This window comes from Scomber scombrus, chromosome 22 (genome assembly GCF_963691925.1).
Source record: "Scomber scombrus chromosome 22, fScoSco1.1, whole genome shotgun sequence".
NCBI lineage: Eukaryota > Metazoa > Chordata > Actinopteri > Scombriformes > Scombridae > Scomber > Scomber scombrus.
The window spans coordinates 5,268,913-5,285,999 of NC_084991.1; the positions used below are offsets into that span (position 1 = coordinate 5,268,913).

General features: G+C 39.5%; 1 protein-coding gene across 1 annotated transcript; it reads right to left on the minus strand.

The window, feature by feature from the left end:
- Positions 1 to 344: 344 nt before the first annotated feature.
- Positions 345 to 11,025, minus strand: csrp2 (cysteine and glycine-rich protein 2). Its single transcript, XM_062443751.1, has 6 exons — positions 10,920 to 11,025; positions 9,141 to 9,268; positions 6,620 to 6,788; positions 4,978 to 5,107; positions 3,795 to 3,888; positions 345 to 528 (listed from the first exon to the last, which is right to left on the minus strand). Exons 2-6 carry the CDS (start codon positions 9,250 to 9,252, stop codon positions 452 to 454), a joined length of 582 nt encoding a protein of 193 aa, XP_062299735.1. The 5' UTR covers positions 9,253 to 9,268; positions 10,920 to 11,025; the 3' UTR covers positions 345 to 451.
- Positions 11,026 to 17,087: the final 6,062 nt, after the last annotated feature.

The following is a 17,087-nucleotide window of genomic DNA, read 5'->3' on the forward strand; positions in this document are numbered from 1 at the left end:
CACCACCCCCCAGCTTCATCCAGGACCATGAATTCAAAGCCATTTCAGTCCCTCACTAAGTTCTTCCAGCAGCCTAAAATAAAAGTCTGTTCTGTCTCCCCTCTCACCTCATCATGTGGGAATATTAAAAACAAGAAAAAACAAAAAAAAGATAAAGCACATAATCATCTCCAGTGCCTCTCTGCCCACTTTCAGACATCACTGTAACTCCGCTTCAGATGTAAACATATGGGCATGGTTCAGTTTTAATGGCTTTAATAATAAAATACAGTCAAATGTGAAACGTTGGTTTGGTTTGTTAATGTTTTTTATTTTGTAAACTGTAAAAAGTATGAGCACCTATTTAAACATAAAAGCATTCGAAGGGAGAAAACATAAGCAAAACAACGATGATGATGTTGGACATAGGAATGTATGAAGACAAGATAGTCTATGTGATCCAGTTCTGCCATCACTGAGCGTGGACCAGAGCTCCGGCTCCCTGGCCGTACCCGAACCCTTTGGGTCCGAAGTTCTTGGCGTAACACGCTGTGGGAGGGAAGGAGAAGAAAGAAGAAACATTAACAAGCTGCAGGTTTTGTTGTTCCTTAAGTGCAGTTTTACATTAGAGACATGAAACCTCATTTGAACACTTCTTAACAGCTGGAAGGTGATGGTGGCACAGCTGGTTCATGAAGCTCTCAGAAGAATGGGAAAGGATTCAATGTTAGTGACTCAAGAAACTTCACCAGTGTGAATTATGTTAGCATTAACTTTTGATGATGATGAAGGTTGTCCAAACTATTTCATAAAGGGTTTATCATGTGGCTGCAGGTTTTCATTCCAACCAAGCAGTAGCACACCAGACTTGACTCATTTAATCAACTCATCTCAGCCTTCAGACAGTTGATTGGTCGAACCATGTGTGCTCTTGATTGGTTGGAACAAAAACCTGCAGGCACACGGCCCTTAATGGAATACTTTGGACATGCCTGCTCTAAACCAACCAATGCATGCACTCAAACCAACTTGAGCAAGCTGACCCGACAGGTAAATCCAGCAAGACCAACTAATGACGAGCTTAAGTTTGAAGCTGCTGGATTTTACAGCAGGGCAGCTGACTAGCTCATTTAAAATCTAACTCAAATCACATGTAATCATCTCTTTTTGCAGTCAACAAGTATTTTGAAGAGCAATGACCCCACCAGCTTCTAAAAAGGGACCAACCTGACATTTGCAGGTATGTTTACGTAGCTACATGCTGTTTGGCTACACATGAAAAGCTAATTAATTAACGAGCCTTCTGAAGTGCAGGACTGTGGATTATTATATCATTCAATAAGGTGTGCTTGAAAATATGGTTTTGTAGCAGTGACCTTAGTTTAGTAAACTTGTAAATAGACATAAAGATCTTACAGCACCAGTTAGAAGCTCAGACACACTTTCTTATTCAAAGAAAGGTGTGTCAAGACGTATAAGCTCACAAAAGCAAGCATAAGAATGAGACTTTAAGGAGGAAAGCTACTGTTTGTTTTCACTGTGGCTCATGTTGTGTATCAGGATGCTATCAGGCTCAGTGTGACTGTCTGCCTATGATAAAACGCCTCATTCCCTTTATGGAAGATTTGAGCTGCTGTATGGAAATAAAGTGGATGATTGAAGGGTTTCTGGTATTTTCTTTAAGAATAACACAGGATGAGTGATTTTCAGAGCAGATATGAACGTGAAGTTTAATTTCACATGGAATTTTACTAGCACTGTCGAGCTGTTTATCTCAATTTAATGTCTAATGTTTAAAATAAGCTCAGAACCAAGTGCAGAATTTCTTCAGATTGAAACAAAAACAAGATATCAAACTAAATAAGTGTTTGGAAATTTCTTCATCTCTCTCTTGTGCAAATGTGACGCCTCCGGTCCGCCGTCCACATCTGTCTTCAAAATGTTCATGTGGAGACGGAGTAACAATCCCCAGCTGTTGCTCTCACATAGAGTCAGGATGTCTCAGCTCGAGGACAGCGAGACAAAAACCGCTGATTGAAAGCAGCGGCTCAGTTTTTGGGGGCTTAGAGCCCGAGATGCAACATTCCTGCTCATCAGTACGAGGCATTATTATGATGTCGAGCAAACATCCAATGCGCTCTGACGTCCGTGTTTGCGTGTGTTTCTATGCGTGCCGGTGTGTACCAGCGTCGGTGTGTTTAGCTGAACCGTCTTATCTCATTGTGCTTGATGAGTAAAGAGGAATCACTGCGGAGGTCGAACTGCAGCTGTTCCTGATCGCTCAACGAGACATCACCAACACACCGACTGTGAGATGACAGTCATCAGGGACGCCTGTGAACACAACACCCTGTGTACGTGTGTTTATGTTACCTAAGAGCCTGTTCATCCAGTTCTGTTGTTGTTGATGTGACGGCATCAGCTGCTAGTGACTGAGCTGTAAGAGCCCTTCACTTGTTAACATTATGGAGCCTTTTGTTAGTTACTTACATGAGTGGATATTTGAGAATTTATAATGTTTTAGTGGCGTGATTATTTTGCATCATGACTGCTCACAGTGTGATTGTCATGTACCTGCAGTTTGTTTGCTTTAGCAGGCGTTCATACAGGAATCAGTCCAGCTTTAAACAATGCAGGAGGCGTGTTGGTGAGGGTGTGTTGTTTCAGATACTGGTGAAAGATATAATACCATGCAGGAAGTCTAGCTTGAAGGCTTATCAGACACTAAAAACCATTCATAAGATTTAGACCTGTCATAATAACTACTTTTACTGGACGATATATTGTCTCGGAAATAATCGCGATAAACGATATTATTGTCATTTGAAGATCATTTTATACAACTGATATGATAATATAATAGCTCGCTGAATGGAGGACACTACTTGTTTAGCCAATGTGACATGAATAATGTGAAGTGTGGCAATATTGAGGTAAAAAAAATGAGGTCATGTCCATGTATCATATGATAAGTCCATATATAGACATGATGTTGATAATCATGTTATCGTACAAGAAGTCGATAACTTAAAATTATTACAATAATAAAATTATTGTGACAGGTCTAATAAGACTTATCTTTTGTCATGAATATCAGTAGGTAAACAGTAGAACTACAGTAAGTTATCTACCAGGAACATGTGCTTCCACATATCTGTCAGTCTGAACCAGTTGTATTTGGTTCTTTAACGTCTTCACAACCATAAGTGAAGAAGAGCGGTAAGAAGTCAACCTGTAAGCTGTTACTAAAGATGATTTCTAAAGAGGAAGAGTGAGCGTATTTAGCTACACTTCATTGGCTCCCAGTATCTTTTTGTATAGATTTGAAGCTTCTTTTACTTGTTTGTTTTTAAAGCTCTAAGCATTTTTTTAATTAGGCTCCAAAATGATGTAATACTCTACCTAAATCTATAAGAGATGTGGAATATTGTTAAAACCTGATGGTTGTGATTACACTCCCCCTTCCCAACAGAGGAGCTGCCACCATGTGACTTTATTTCATGGATTATTTCACTCGAGGTGTCACTGAGTTCACGTGGTGACTGCTGACGATCAGTATGAGGGATTGTATGTCAGTGATTAGTCAGCATATTGAATGTATTACTCATTAGTGGATGTTGCTTCTTTGCTGCTTAATCACTCTGACAGATTTATAATTCTCCTGCTCTGCCAGAGCGTGCGTCAGCTAAACCAAATGTTTTACCCTGTGTTGTTGCTGTCTGTCTGTGAAACATTACCGATGATAGTAATCCATCAGACGGTCACAGGAACACTGTGTGATGATGCGATGTATCATTCTGGATGCTTCATCTCACCTTTGCAGTAGATTTCTCCATCTTTCTCGGTCTGGGTGGTCGACTCCAGGCTCTTGCCGCATTTCGCGCAGCGGAAGCAGTTCTTATGCCACGGCTGTGATGAGAAACAAAGAATTACCTTTCATGTCAAGTTGTTTTTTTAGTTTTTCTTTAACCCTTTGTAGGTATTAAGACATAACTGTATTCAAGCGGAGATGTAAGAAGTGTGATTTCTATGAAGCCTTGTATCAGTACAGAGAATTAAAGGTTTTGCTTTAGCCAATGAGTGCATCCCCACATAGATTTCCTCCATTAGGAAACACATTAACAGCTTTCCGCCCGATGACATCACCTGCTATAAATCAGATTATATGTATCAACAAGCGCCTCCTGACAGGAAACAGTCCACTCCCAACATTTGTGCTCTCAGGATTCACTAAGAGCACAAATCTTTCCTCCTCTGTGGACAGCTACTTCTTCTTCTTCTTCTGCAAAACATCCTGTAGATTTATCTCCAGAGTCTCAGCTCATGACTTCATCTTCTGTAAATATGTGTGTGCCAGAGCCCCCGCTTACCCCCCCACCCCCCCACCCCAGTGTCTGCACAGCCTGACACGATTACTGCCAGCTGTTAGGAAGCTCAAACAGGATTGGTGTTCTCTCATTAGGAGAGACCACACCAAACCTCCTGCATGTGGTTCAGCCCTGTAAAAAAATAAAAAATAATAAAATAATCACATGTTTTCACTCAAGTCGAACATGTTTCACCCCCGTGTGGTCCGTTTCAGGCTGTATCTGTACATAATCATAGCTCTAGTTCTCTCTTTCAGGAGTTCATTCTTTAAATCTGTGGTAAGATCAGATTCCCAGGCTCCCAATCTCGCTTTAGACTCTTCATCACCGTTGTCATGACGACCCCCATAATTCCCACCTGAGCCAAGCGTCATCATTTATGCTACTTGGCTCCACTAGTGAAAGCCAAATAGTCAAATGGAGTAATATCTTGGCACAAGTCTTGATTTAAAGTCTGACTGACTGTGTGTATTGTATCAAAATGTGTTGCTAGCTGGCTTTACTTTAAAGTCCTGATGATATTTATTATATCCTGGATAGCTCACTTAATCAAATGAATGGATGCATTGTTGGTTTTGGACTTTGTGAAGTCATCAGCTTATACTTAAGGGGAGCCGTGACACTCTCTCACCTTGCCCGCCCCCATGATCTTCTCCGCCGCATACACAGAGTCTCCACACCGGGCGCATTTCTCCGAACCGCCGAACTTCTGCGCGAATTTGGACGGGTTGGGGTTGGTGGTGGGTCTGTGAACCTGTGTCCTAGGGGGGGATAGAAAAGAAGAGAGGGGGAAAAAAAGGGGCAAATTAAGCATGTGAATAAAAAATGGAATCTTAAAAATGAGGGTTTATCAGTCGGCATCTGAAAACTGTCAATGACCAAATCTCTGAAATATACTGAAGCATTCTGTCATTTAAAAAGTTAATTTTACTCATTTTAAAGGGGAACCTGCATCTGAAATAAACAGTATGCTGAATTATGTTTATGTTTTATATCCATAGGAATTCAACTTTTATTAAATTAATTGTATTTTTTAAATTCTAAAACAAAGTCTAAATTTTGACATTATGAAATGACCTTTGAACCCACTGGGACTGCTTACATTAACGTGCGACCATTTATACTATATACTCAATAATGACCTGAAACTTAAACATCTGCATTGTTAAAAACCTCAGTTACTGTCTGTGTCAGTTAAACAATAATTCCTCTTTTTAATTCATATTAGTTAATCATTTCCAGAATGTATTTAAAAAACAAGCAGTCTCTCTCTCTCTCCCTCCTCACCCAGTGGTGGGCGAGCTAGTGAGCGGGGCACACTGGGGGCCTCGGAGCGGTGCTTATTGAAGGGTGACTGCCCAGTCCCAGTGGCCCCTGAATGAAAGTCTTTGTGGTGGAGGACAGAGAAAGCGAGTTGAGTGGGATCCTGCTGGTTACATAATAAACTCTTTCATAATAACCACCTGACGTCTGGGACGGGATAAACACTCTGCGTACGTGTGTGTGTGTGTGTGTGTTTGTTTATGGTCACATCATGCTCACAGTGTTACACACTAGAAACTACAGTTTATCGCTCTAAGAAGTTGGTGTCATTTTTTTGCGAGTGCCTACTATGTAAACCCTATCCTATTGAGTTCTGTACCGCACGCTGGTAGACTGTTAGAGAGCAGTGATCCTGATCTGTTAATAATCTGTTAAATCACGAGATCATTACTCTCAATTCTGGTCTTCAGTTTTAAGGTGGACCTACTGAGCATAGATGGGAACTGCTGCGGGCGAGCTGGATTTGATAAAGAGGCAAACTGTGCACTAATTGTCCTGTCGAGGTTTCTTTCCTCACTAAAAGTTTTAGGGACAGAAATGCATGCTGGGAAAATACATGGGACTCTGACCTTGTGTTTTTAGTGTGCTGACCACTGATACTACTGGAGGACTATCAGGGAATTTTTGACCATGTCTTTATCTGAAAATCTTTCCCAGGTTTCTAATTCTATGCATCTGTTTATTTCCGTTTATGCAATCTGCAGCTACTTCAAGTCCAGCGTGATGAACACATGTCGTCAGGAGGTAACTGCACTGTGAGTCAGTACTCGCTGACCTTTTAAACCTCTCTGCAGCCGCTTGTGCAGTTAGTTAACAATGTGAACGATAGTTTATTGAGACAATTGCGAGTTTGTTTGCAGAGATGTTGCTTCATCTACGAATTTGGACAGCTTTAACTGTTGTATCTATCATTATATAACACCCAGCGGTAATATACCAGCCCTGCTCACTCTTCATGTTTGATTCCCAGCCGCTCCCCTCGGTCCATGTTGAGCGTTCCAGCCCCCTGCCCGTAGCCGTAACCTTTGGGGCCGTACTTCTTCCCGTAGCACGACTTGCAGTAGATCTCCTCGTCGTGAATAGCCAGCGTGGTGCTGTCTAAACCCTTCCTGCAGACCACTGAAGACACACACAGAGAGAGAGAGAGTCACATATATGTTGTCATCCTGCACTGAACATAGATATAAAATACCTTCTCATCATTATAATGGTGATGAAATGTTCTCAAATACAAAAAAAAGTGTATCTACTCTTAGTTTAAAGAAGAAATATGAGCTTTCTACCTCCAATTGAACTTAATTCAGTAACTGTGCTTCAGCTGCCACTTCAACTCCTTTCAGTCCTTCAGCTAAACACATATATTCAGCAGTGAACACATCGTTTTTCTTGACAAACATCTGGTTGAAGTGAACTGTCATGTTAATGCCAAGCGAGATATTAAGTGAAAAGAAACTTGAGATTTTTCCACGCTTCGTTTTTCATCAGGTATTATCTTTGCTTCATCTATTCTTTTTCCCTTTTTTTTAAGACTTCAGTGTTTCTTTATCGTGTTCTGTTTTCCACTATTTCGTTTCAACTTACATGTCCAAGTTATTTCAGCCTGCAAAGCAAAAATCTTAATATTAAGAGAGGAAATAAGTGCTCAGCAGTTGGGATTACATAACTAGTTTTTCTACCATCAGCACTTCAGGATTTCTGGGTATTGGAGTTGAACCTCCAACAGCAGGCTGTACGGTAGCTGTGGAGAAAGTTGACTTTGGCATGAATGTACAGACTGAATAATGTATGGCCTGAGAAAACAGAAGCATTGCACATTTACTGGCTGTTGGGATTAGCTGAATTCTTCGTACACTGACGTGCACTATGCGAGCGTCTGAGACCGGTTTAAGATTTCAATCTACTGGATGGAAAAACGTCTCAACCCTCATCTGATCTCATGCCAACTTCTCTGAAAAGAAGGCTGGAGGAGCTTATTAGAATATTTCTGGATTTCCAATCTTATGGCTCCTAAATCCTCATATTACCTTCACTACCTCTGTTTCCTGAGTGTCTGAGTTGTTGTCACAAGTGTTCACAGCCCCGTTTAGTCACAGTTACATCATTAATGTTCATGCATTGTAGTGTAGAGTCATATGAGGTTCTGTTTGCAACTGTGTGACTTTTCTGTCTCCATGTAGCAGCCTTTCATGTTCAGAAATGATATGTGGTGAATGTCAGAGAATGTCAGACTGAGAATCTGGAAGAAAAGAGCAAAGGAGAGTCACGGACTCGCTGGGTTCAGCCTCAGTAGGATTGTCAGACAAGGCTGCTTTTGTGAAGTCGAGCGCTTGGAAAAAAACAAACTCTCTTTCGTGGCTTCGGATGGCTTCGGTCTCCTCTTGATAACGGTTAAATGAAAGCGGCTGTGTGATCCCTGTCCTCTCCGGAACATCTTCACTGACATTTCACGGAGCGGTTTCAGGAGGAGGAACGAGGCCGCCCACCCATCCGGCAGGGTCGACGATGAGGCGTGAACTAAACAACTGGTGGATGACCAGTGGGAGAAGCAGTACAAACTGTCCTTTATGAGCTGCTGGGAGGTGAAGCAGAGTTCACCATCCTTTCACCTGACTCATCCCTGGATTGGTTTCTAATGCATTTGTTTACGAGCCAGTGGAAGAAACTCTTTGATATGTGAGACTTAAGAGTTGGCCGTCATGCTAAATTCACCCTTCTTCACGGCATTTTTCATAATTTTCCTCCCCTGGGTTTTCTGATGACACAGCTAATGAATGAGATGCGTTTTAAACCGTCAACTCTTGAGTTTTCAAAAGCACTTTTCATTCACATCTGCAGTATGATAAGATCATTTTAATGGTTGCTACAGCGATTTAATGCTGCACTTTCATCCACTTAAATAGAAGAAGTCTTGCATACTGTCTCACTTACTGATGGAATATTTATTGAGACTAATTATGAGTGAGACAGCTGCACTTTCCTCCAACTCACCTGTCACATATTGAGGGGTGCATCATTTTCTTTTTCCCAAAAGAAAGAAAGAAAAATAATCAAAATCTTGACTTTTAGTCTATAGTGGTCCATAGCTCCATAAATACAGAGTCCTACACTCCCTGTAGTATAATGTCCCATGTCATTCAAACTCCATGTCCCCAGTTTGTTCACCCTGATGACATCACCAGGGTCATTTTTTCCAGATGTTAGAAAGCTTCTGCAGAGCCACACGAGAAATGATACAGATGTTTTCAGAGGCCAACTACTACTACCTATAATAACTTAACTGATCTTTATACAGTATATAAAACCTTTTTAAGAAAAAGCAAAACAAGACTTATAAATTGAGAGGCTGCCTGAAGATGGGAAGAAATTGTGAGCAGTGGCATAAAATACATCTGATCTCCTCTCGGTGAGCTAAAAACTACTTTTAAATTTGATCTTAATCCTCAAGTTATGTCGGAGCTAAACTGTACTTACTGCAGAGGAAACAGCATTTGTGGAAGCTCTTGCCATCGCACTGCACCTCCTCAGCGTGGTAAACCGTCCCGCGGCACGCCGTGCACTTGTTGCCTCCTCCCCAGTTTGGCATTGTGTATGTGTTGCTTCTAAAAAAAAGAGACAGAGAAAGACAGGAGAAGGTGAAGCAAGCACTTGTTTTGGTGTTTTTTTTAATCTGTTCCTCCTCTGCTTGTTCAGATATGTCCTTTTTATTTCAGAGTTTGTTCCTCAGGTTAAATGAGCTTAAATGCTTTTCAGCAACGCCCTTCATATTTTCACCTGGAGGCCATTCAGTTTCACCACAACCGTAGCATCTGATAACCCTTTAAACAGGGTCAATTCTAGATTTCAGGGGGTGATGATCATGTTAATCATCACCGTAATTGTTTCTTTTTGCGGTTTCGAGCATGTTTTTCTTGGAAAGATCAGGAGAATTAAAGCTGCTCCAATACGGATTCCTAAAAATCACAATGAGAAACGGTTGAATTAAAAAAGAACCACAACCGCCACCCTGAAAAGAAAAGAAAACAACAACCCCAACACAAACAATGCAACCCAGGTCGGAACAACGGAGCAGACTAATACCAGGAGGAATGTTTCAGGGCATTTTAGGGCTTTTTGTTGTCTGATGATAGGCTGCGGCTGCGGGACACAAATACAAACCTCCAACAGGACAAGTGTATAGTAAACACTGTCATTACCTCACAGTCACTCCCTGACTCACGCGTGCGTCTGTCTGTAATTAAAGGACAAGAGGGCGTTGATGAGCTTCCATAAAGGACAAATTTAACTTCTTTTTTTTTTTTTTAAGACTTTCTCACCGCAAAGCAAACCAGCCTGCTGTGATAACGTACTGTGGAGATAAAATTAAGCAGCTACTGATATTGTTAATTAAATGAAAAGGAAACAGGAGCCACTAGGAGGCCGGCCCTCCTCCCAGCTGGATTAGAGACTGAACAACAGGCCTGAACATGAGAGGGGATCAAAAGACTACTAACTTTGCCCCTTTAAAGCTCCCTTGGGGCTGCAGTGTAATGAGAATGACTGTGCTGATTTGTACTTTTAATGAAATAGGCTTTATATGCCTGCACAGAGAGGCAAACTCACTGAAGCTGCATGCAGTTTTAAAGCTGATACGTCACTGAAATGTTTTGCCAAAGGTAAACCAGTTCAGTGTATTAAAACATACTAAAATATACAGAACCAGCCAAAAGTTTGGACACACTTTCTCATTGATGTGAATGGGGAAAGTGTGTCCAAACTTTTGACTGGTACTGTATATATTCTGTAGTCTGTGTTGATACCCAAAAACATTCCTCAGAATTAAGACTAATTAAATAGTTTTATTATTTGAACTGTTTGATGCACAATTGTAATTCTAGTAGGAACTTTTGTCTTATATTGAATTAAAGTCCAATAAAAAAGTTAGTGTTTTTTTCCCTGGCACTTGTTCCATCATTTTTTCAGAAATTACACCGTGACCTCATGCTTGGATTTAATATGATCATTAATTAAATACAGCCATTGATTTCAATTGTCATGGAATTTGACTACATTTCTGGGATTAGGCTATAAATTGAAATGTGAAAGCATGATGATTTTAGGTTCTTTAATAGTTTTTTTTTTTTAGCTTTACTTACACTATTAGACGCCGAGAGGATAAATTAGATTTGACATATGATGTAATTAAAAGTAGTCAACCTGTCATAAAGGAGGTTGAGCTCTCCCTCTGCTTTCAGTACATGATGTTCTAGTTACCTTTCAGTAGAGTTAAAAAGCAGCTTATAACGTCCAGGTGTGAAAAAGCTTCAGCTCCAGTTGCTCGTGTATCCAGACGGTTCTCCTGCAGACTTTACTACACTGCCGCTGCTGCTGCCACATACTCTGCATATTTACTGCTGTGCACTGGGCGGAGGCGTTTCGAAGGGGCGTGAACTCAACACTGCTGCCTTCAAGCGCAGTCGGAAATTAGGAAAAAAAACGCGGAATTATTGCTGCCTTCTGGTACAGCTGGGAAAACAGGGGTGTAAATGTAATAGACTCTTAGATTGAGATAGATTGAATTTATAGTGAGGTTTTTATAAAGTCGAACTTCAAAAGGAATTAGTTGCATAGGCATATTAAATGACCATGCACTAATAGCAGACTGGGCATGTTTGCTAATTGGGACCAAATTGATATGATTTACCTTCAATGATCCATATTGTCTGTCTGTCTGTCTGTCTATGTCTATAACACCCCTGCTGTGTCAAATCTGCCCATACCTGCAGTTATCCTGCCCCCTGCTGGACACAGACGGTTTGTTCATGTTTGCCTTGCAAGCACAGAAAGATGTTTGCAGCTCAGAGAAAAGCCACACAAAAAAAATTAATGATTAATGTTGACATTACAGCTCTGCTATAATAGACTATACTGTTGCATTGACGCAATGTTGACCAGTCCAGTACTGTTCAAAGCCACCACAGACCACATCCTCATAATAACTGAGAATATGCAGTGTGGCTGACGTCTATGAGCCAAATGAAAAAGACAGACAGCACAGCGTTTTACTGTGGAAATAAACCATTAGAAAAAAATCAGCTCTGTTGCATTTCAATACTCCATCCTTCAGTTATCAAGAAACATTTATGATGATGAAAGCAGAATAAATGTATACAACTCACCATTCATTCAGGCTTTCACAGTTTTTGTGTTTCTCTCCTGCTTTTTATGCCAAATTGGACCCAGCTGTCCAGGCAGCAGTTTATATTAGAGGTTACAAACCACTTTGAAAGCAAAGTGGAAAATCACCACACAGAGTGGGACTCTAGTTAGAGTCAAATATTTAAGCTGACACTGTTACAGGTCACTGAAAACTTGAGTTTTATGACTTTTCTTGTATCAGAACAAGTCTGACCACAGTGAAAGTACATGGCGGCACTGGGCTCAGACTGGTATTACTGATTCAATGTAATCCAATTAACGAGTGTAGACTTGAATGATGCCTAATTAAAGACCTAAATGTACACAGAGATGCAGTAAATCTGGTTTTGGTGTAAACCGATGTCAAGTCTCCTACTGTTTTATATAATATTTACAGCAAGAGGAAAAACAGACAGTGCCCTGACTGTCGCCAACAAACCGCAGCTTCATTACTTTCCAATTATGCTATTTATTACGAAAGGACACAACAATAGAGCAATAGAGGAATATTAAATCAGCTAAATGTTATAATCAGTCATCTTTGGCATGGCTTATTCAGACTGAAGGCTGAGTTGGTTCCAGCATTGTACTATAAAAGAGGATAATGATATGGCCACTTATTATGTATTAAGATCAGACCATGATTGCAATGGCTGAAAATACTGAAACAAACACAATGATGCGTTGAAAAACATGTTTCCACTATAATTGCACATTTGTCACAGTGAACAGGAGGCTATTGGATATATTGACAAGTGTGACAAGTACTATTTCATTTATTTGATTAACAAAGTTATCCAAGATTTCTGCATCCAAATATTTGCCCCTTCAGTCATTCCATCAAATTCATTGATTGATAATTACATTCAGGTGATTGAACACAGCCATGCTAAATGCAAACTTCACTCATATTAAACCTTATGACCAGAATGAAGCTGTCAACACACACGTTTTCCAACTCAGCTAGGCCTCCATGAAACAAACCTCCGGGGGAGTTGAGGAAGAAAAGTAGTTGTATATGAGCTGAATCAACGTGAGAGCTGTTAAATGCTAAAGTCATCTTAGAGAGGTGGCAGGTTTTTTCATGAGTGGCCAACCTCCCAAAATGTCTCAGAAGAGTCCAGAAAGGCCTCTCAGCCATCTGCTGAATTCAATGTTCATGACTCAACAACGTAAAAGAGACAGAGCTCAGTCAGAGTGGTGCTTATTTTATTCTATTTAAGATTTATTTGGTAGAGATAGTACACATCAATCAACATTTTAGTTCACACCTCAATGTGTCAGAGTTAGCCAACAGGCTAGAAAAGAACTAGCTTAGAGCTACATGCTAATGTCAGCATGCTAGTTAGTTAGTTTAGTATGATAGCATGCTAACACTTGCTAATTAGAACTGACTTAGCTGCAGACAATATAAACTGCTGCTAAACTGTTGTGTTTAATTTGTTTTGTTCACACAACTACTAATTGTGTGTCTGAAATATTAGTTTGGTTTTTATTTTAGGTATGATTATTTTCAGTACCTCACTCTTTTTAATGCACTGATGAGAGCTAGTGAGAAACAGTATTATGTTTCATTCTGTGTATGCAAATCAGGGTTATTATAGTTAATTATTAAAACTAAGACTAACCTAAGACTAACCAGCATTCTCCCTCCATTTTTACTGTATTGTGTTCAGTTTGATGGGCTAGTACCAGTAGGAAGACCACAAACAGCTAATTTTATCTCAGTGTCAGCATTATTTCATCCTTTTCAACTTCTACTAATCAAGCTTTTCTCCTAATATCTGAACAACTAAGACTAAAACTCAACTAAAACTACTTAATCACTTGTTAAACTAACTAAAACTAAACTGAAATAAAAAAGCAAACTGAAAAACTAAATAAAAATAAAAATTAATGGAAATTTCAAAACTATAATAACCCTGATGCAAATACTCAGTGAAATAAGAATAAAGTGTATCTTGAATAAATTGAAGTATTAGACAAATTAAAAAGCGTGTCCTGATGGTGACACTAGATGAAAAGTCAGAGGATAACTGTCTAGAAGTCACAGTTGGTGGTACCATGAATATTGGTACCGAAGTTCATAGTAATCCATTTAAAAGATGTTAAGACATTCCACTAAAAACCAATAATGTCAACCTCCTGGTTGTGCAGTCAGGAGATCACCAAAGTCATTAGGATTAATCTTCTGTGGACCATGAATGTCTGTAAACATTTAATGGCAATCATTTAAAAGTTGTTGAGATATTTCAGTCTAGACTGAGATGTTGGATCGACCAAGAAGCCGACATAGCCAACCAAAAAACTGCTGACAAACAACATTGGTGAAAAAAAAATGTTTTATAGGTGATAGGCATAGTCCTGATGTGAACCCAGTTGAGATGCTGTGTGGTAGAACCTGAAATAAAGCAGTTTACTTTACAAATCTAGGCAATGCACGTGTGTTTAATAGACCCAATGGTGTCATTCGGTAAGAATTTCTGGCAGCAGAACCTAAGCAGGCTTAATGAAAAACAGATTGCAGCAGGTAGAGCCGAGCTCCTCTTGGCCCTCGCTAGGCCAGAAAGACTTGAGGTGAAGAAATCCCAAAGTGGAGTCACAGACGAATTAATGGAAATAAACCTAATGTTTTTCGCTGTAAATGAGATGTTGAGCATTTAGAGGGGAAACAAAGATTCTTGCTCTTATAAAATAATAATGGGATGGTTAATGGTACATTTAAAGGTTAGTTAGTACACACAATTGCAGGTTTTTAGATGGGATCTGTATTTTTTTTATCGGTGTTTCCCCCCTCCTTTGTAAAGACACTCCAAGCAAGCATTTTAAAACACAATGGAAATGAAATACAATGTAATTTCTCATTATTGACTTAGGGTTCGACTCGCTCTTCAATTTATAAACTTGGTTTGATTTTTGGCTTCAGCTTCATTCTCAGCCTGAAGTTTGTTTTAATTAACTAAAAATAGCTTAAATGTCTATCTGGGTGTGATTGCAATGGCTCATTCCCCATTTGCGCTCTCTTCTGATTACCTCTAGGATATAATCAAACCATCTAGTGTTCCTCATCAATCATTCATCACATTACATATGCACGACAAGGCTGTTTTCATAAACGCTGGGAAAGTTATGATGAACTCCGTAAAGCCTCAAGATGTTTCCTACTTACTGACATCCACTGCTGCTCCAATGAGTCATCACTCATTCACTGTCTTTTGAGACTATTAAGTTAAACTGGACAAGCGTTTGTAAGACATTTTAACGTTCTCTTCACTCCGGCTTCCTGAGTGAAATGAACTATCTTTCTAAATCCTTCCGGGCACTAAGGAAACATCCGCTGACAACATTCAGCGTTTTATGACTACATGTGTTTTCTGAGCCTGACACATGTAATTTGCAATGAGGTCATCAGGGTTTACGGCAGGACAAGCAACATGAATTAAGACACTATTGATTTAGGAAATGAGGGAATACCTTTTTAAAAGAAATTAAACTCACTGTCAGGACAATGAAGTTGGTCTTTTTATAAGTGCTGCTGGAGTTTTAACAGCATTTAAAGGAATAGTTTGACATTTTGAGAGGTCTGTGTCTAGTTAAGAAATAGTCAGCACATAATCCTTCTGTAAAACTGCCACTTGTTGTTTTTTTATTCTTACATAAATGAGATATAACATAGTGCGCCAATGTGAGTGGCAAATGTTTTTATCATTATTATTTTTTACATTTCAGCAAAGCTAGGCTAGCTATTCCCGTTTATTCTAAGTTAAACTAACCAGATATCAATAGGAGTTATTGTAGGACTTAGATAAGCTGAAATGGAATTAATTAAGAATTCAATTAAAACAGACAGAGGAAAATATGCTAATTTAACGTGCATGCAGTAAGTGAGGGATCATTCTGTATTGTATCAGTAACAATACACACTATAACTGGGCCAATTAACCAAACATACCCAACCATGACGCCATCTACCCAAACATGGACCCATTTCCCAAAACTATTAACGCTATTCCCCTGCTTTCACTCATTAAAAGAAAGCACTGGCATTCAATATCATTAACTCAAGTCATCACAGCTGCAGCTTAATTAACACACAATCCTCCAGTCGGAAACACTGAGGGTCAAAATTATTAATGCACCAATCAGAGCCTCAGGATAGATAAAAGGGCCATGTATCAGTTCGCTTGTTGGGGAATAATGGATCCACAAAGACTTGAGGCAGAATAATGTGATTTCTTTCCCCCTGTATGAACTGTTTTCTATCTAACCATCTTTTGTTGAAGTAACCCAAGATAATAATTTTACTACATTTTACTACACATTACTACAGTGAGTAGTCAGTAATTGGTTCTTTTACTAAGTAAAGGATCTGAATACTTCTTCCACCACTGCATGTTACAGTCAGAAGAGTTTCTATCAGAAGTAACAGTAGTGGTGGTTTTGCCTCAGGAACAAGTGTGTACTCACCAATGTGGGTCAACAGATACTTGGCTTAGCTATCCATCTAATATAAAGCTAATTGTCCCATCTGCTGAGGTTTATTGTCATAAATGCCTCGCCGGGTCCCTTGGCTCACTTTTACCGCCGATGTAAAAGCTTTAATTAGATGTTTATGTCCTGTGACAGGCTGTGTGTGTTTTTAAATGCGACTCAATCAGCATGATGTGACCCAGAGATCAAACTTGATGCGCCGCCCGTGTTATCCACCAACGCAGTGAATGAGAAACTAGGGTTTGTTTACTGATTGGCCACTTTTCTATTGTTTCATTTAGTGTACTGTTCAATTTGAGCAGTGATTCCTCAGCAAAACGATGGCAGTGACACAGAGCAATTTGCAGCACGTGTCACCTGAACACATCTGTATGATTTGCTTCCATCTGCTACTGTTGGAATTATTGGTGGCATCTGTACATTTTTAAATCTGTTGACATTTGAATTGCTATCCAAGGTAGCATAAGATTTAATAACATTAGTTATGAAGCTATATGTGTTAAATTGTGCTCATTACAGTGTCTACCTCATTCCATCTCCATCAAACTGATAACATTGGGAAACACTTGATGAAATAATACTTAACCCGTGTGCCTTATTTTAGAAAATGTTACACATGGCTCATTGGTCAAAAGACTGCCATAAAAATATTATAAATTAATATAATTTTCCACTTTCAATTAATTATTTTTCAACCAACATCAGTCCTGATTATAATTATCAAATTTTCATTACATAAAACTTTCTTTTTTT

Bases quoted from the DNA above. Each gene is read 5' to 3' on its own strand.
- csrp2 (XM_062443751.1), bottom strand. From the start codon at position 9,252: ATGCCAAACTGGGGAGGAGGCAACAAGTGCACGGCGTGCCGCGGGACG. The intron at 6,789-9,140 runs GTAAGTACAGTT...GTGTGTCTTCAG, and splicing joins CAAATGCTGTTTCCTCTGCA to TGGTCTGCAGGAAGGGTTTA. The intron at 529-3,794 runs GTGAGATGAAGC...TCCCTCCCACAG, and splicing joins TGGAGAAATCTACTGCAAAG to CGTGTTACGCCAAGAACTTC.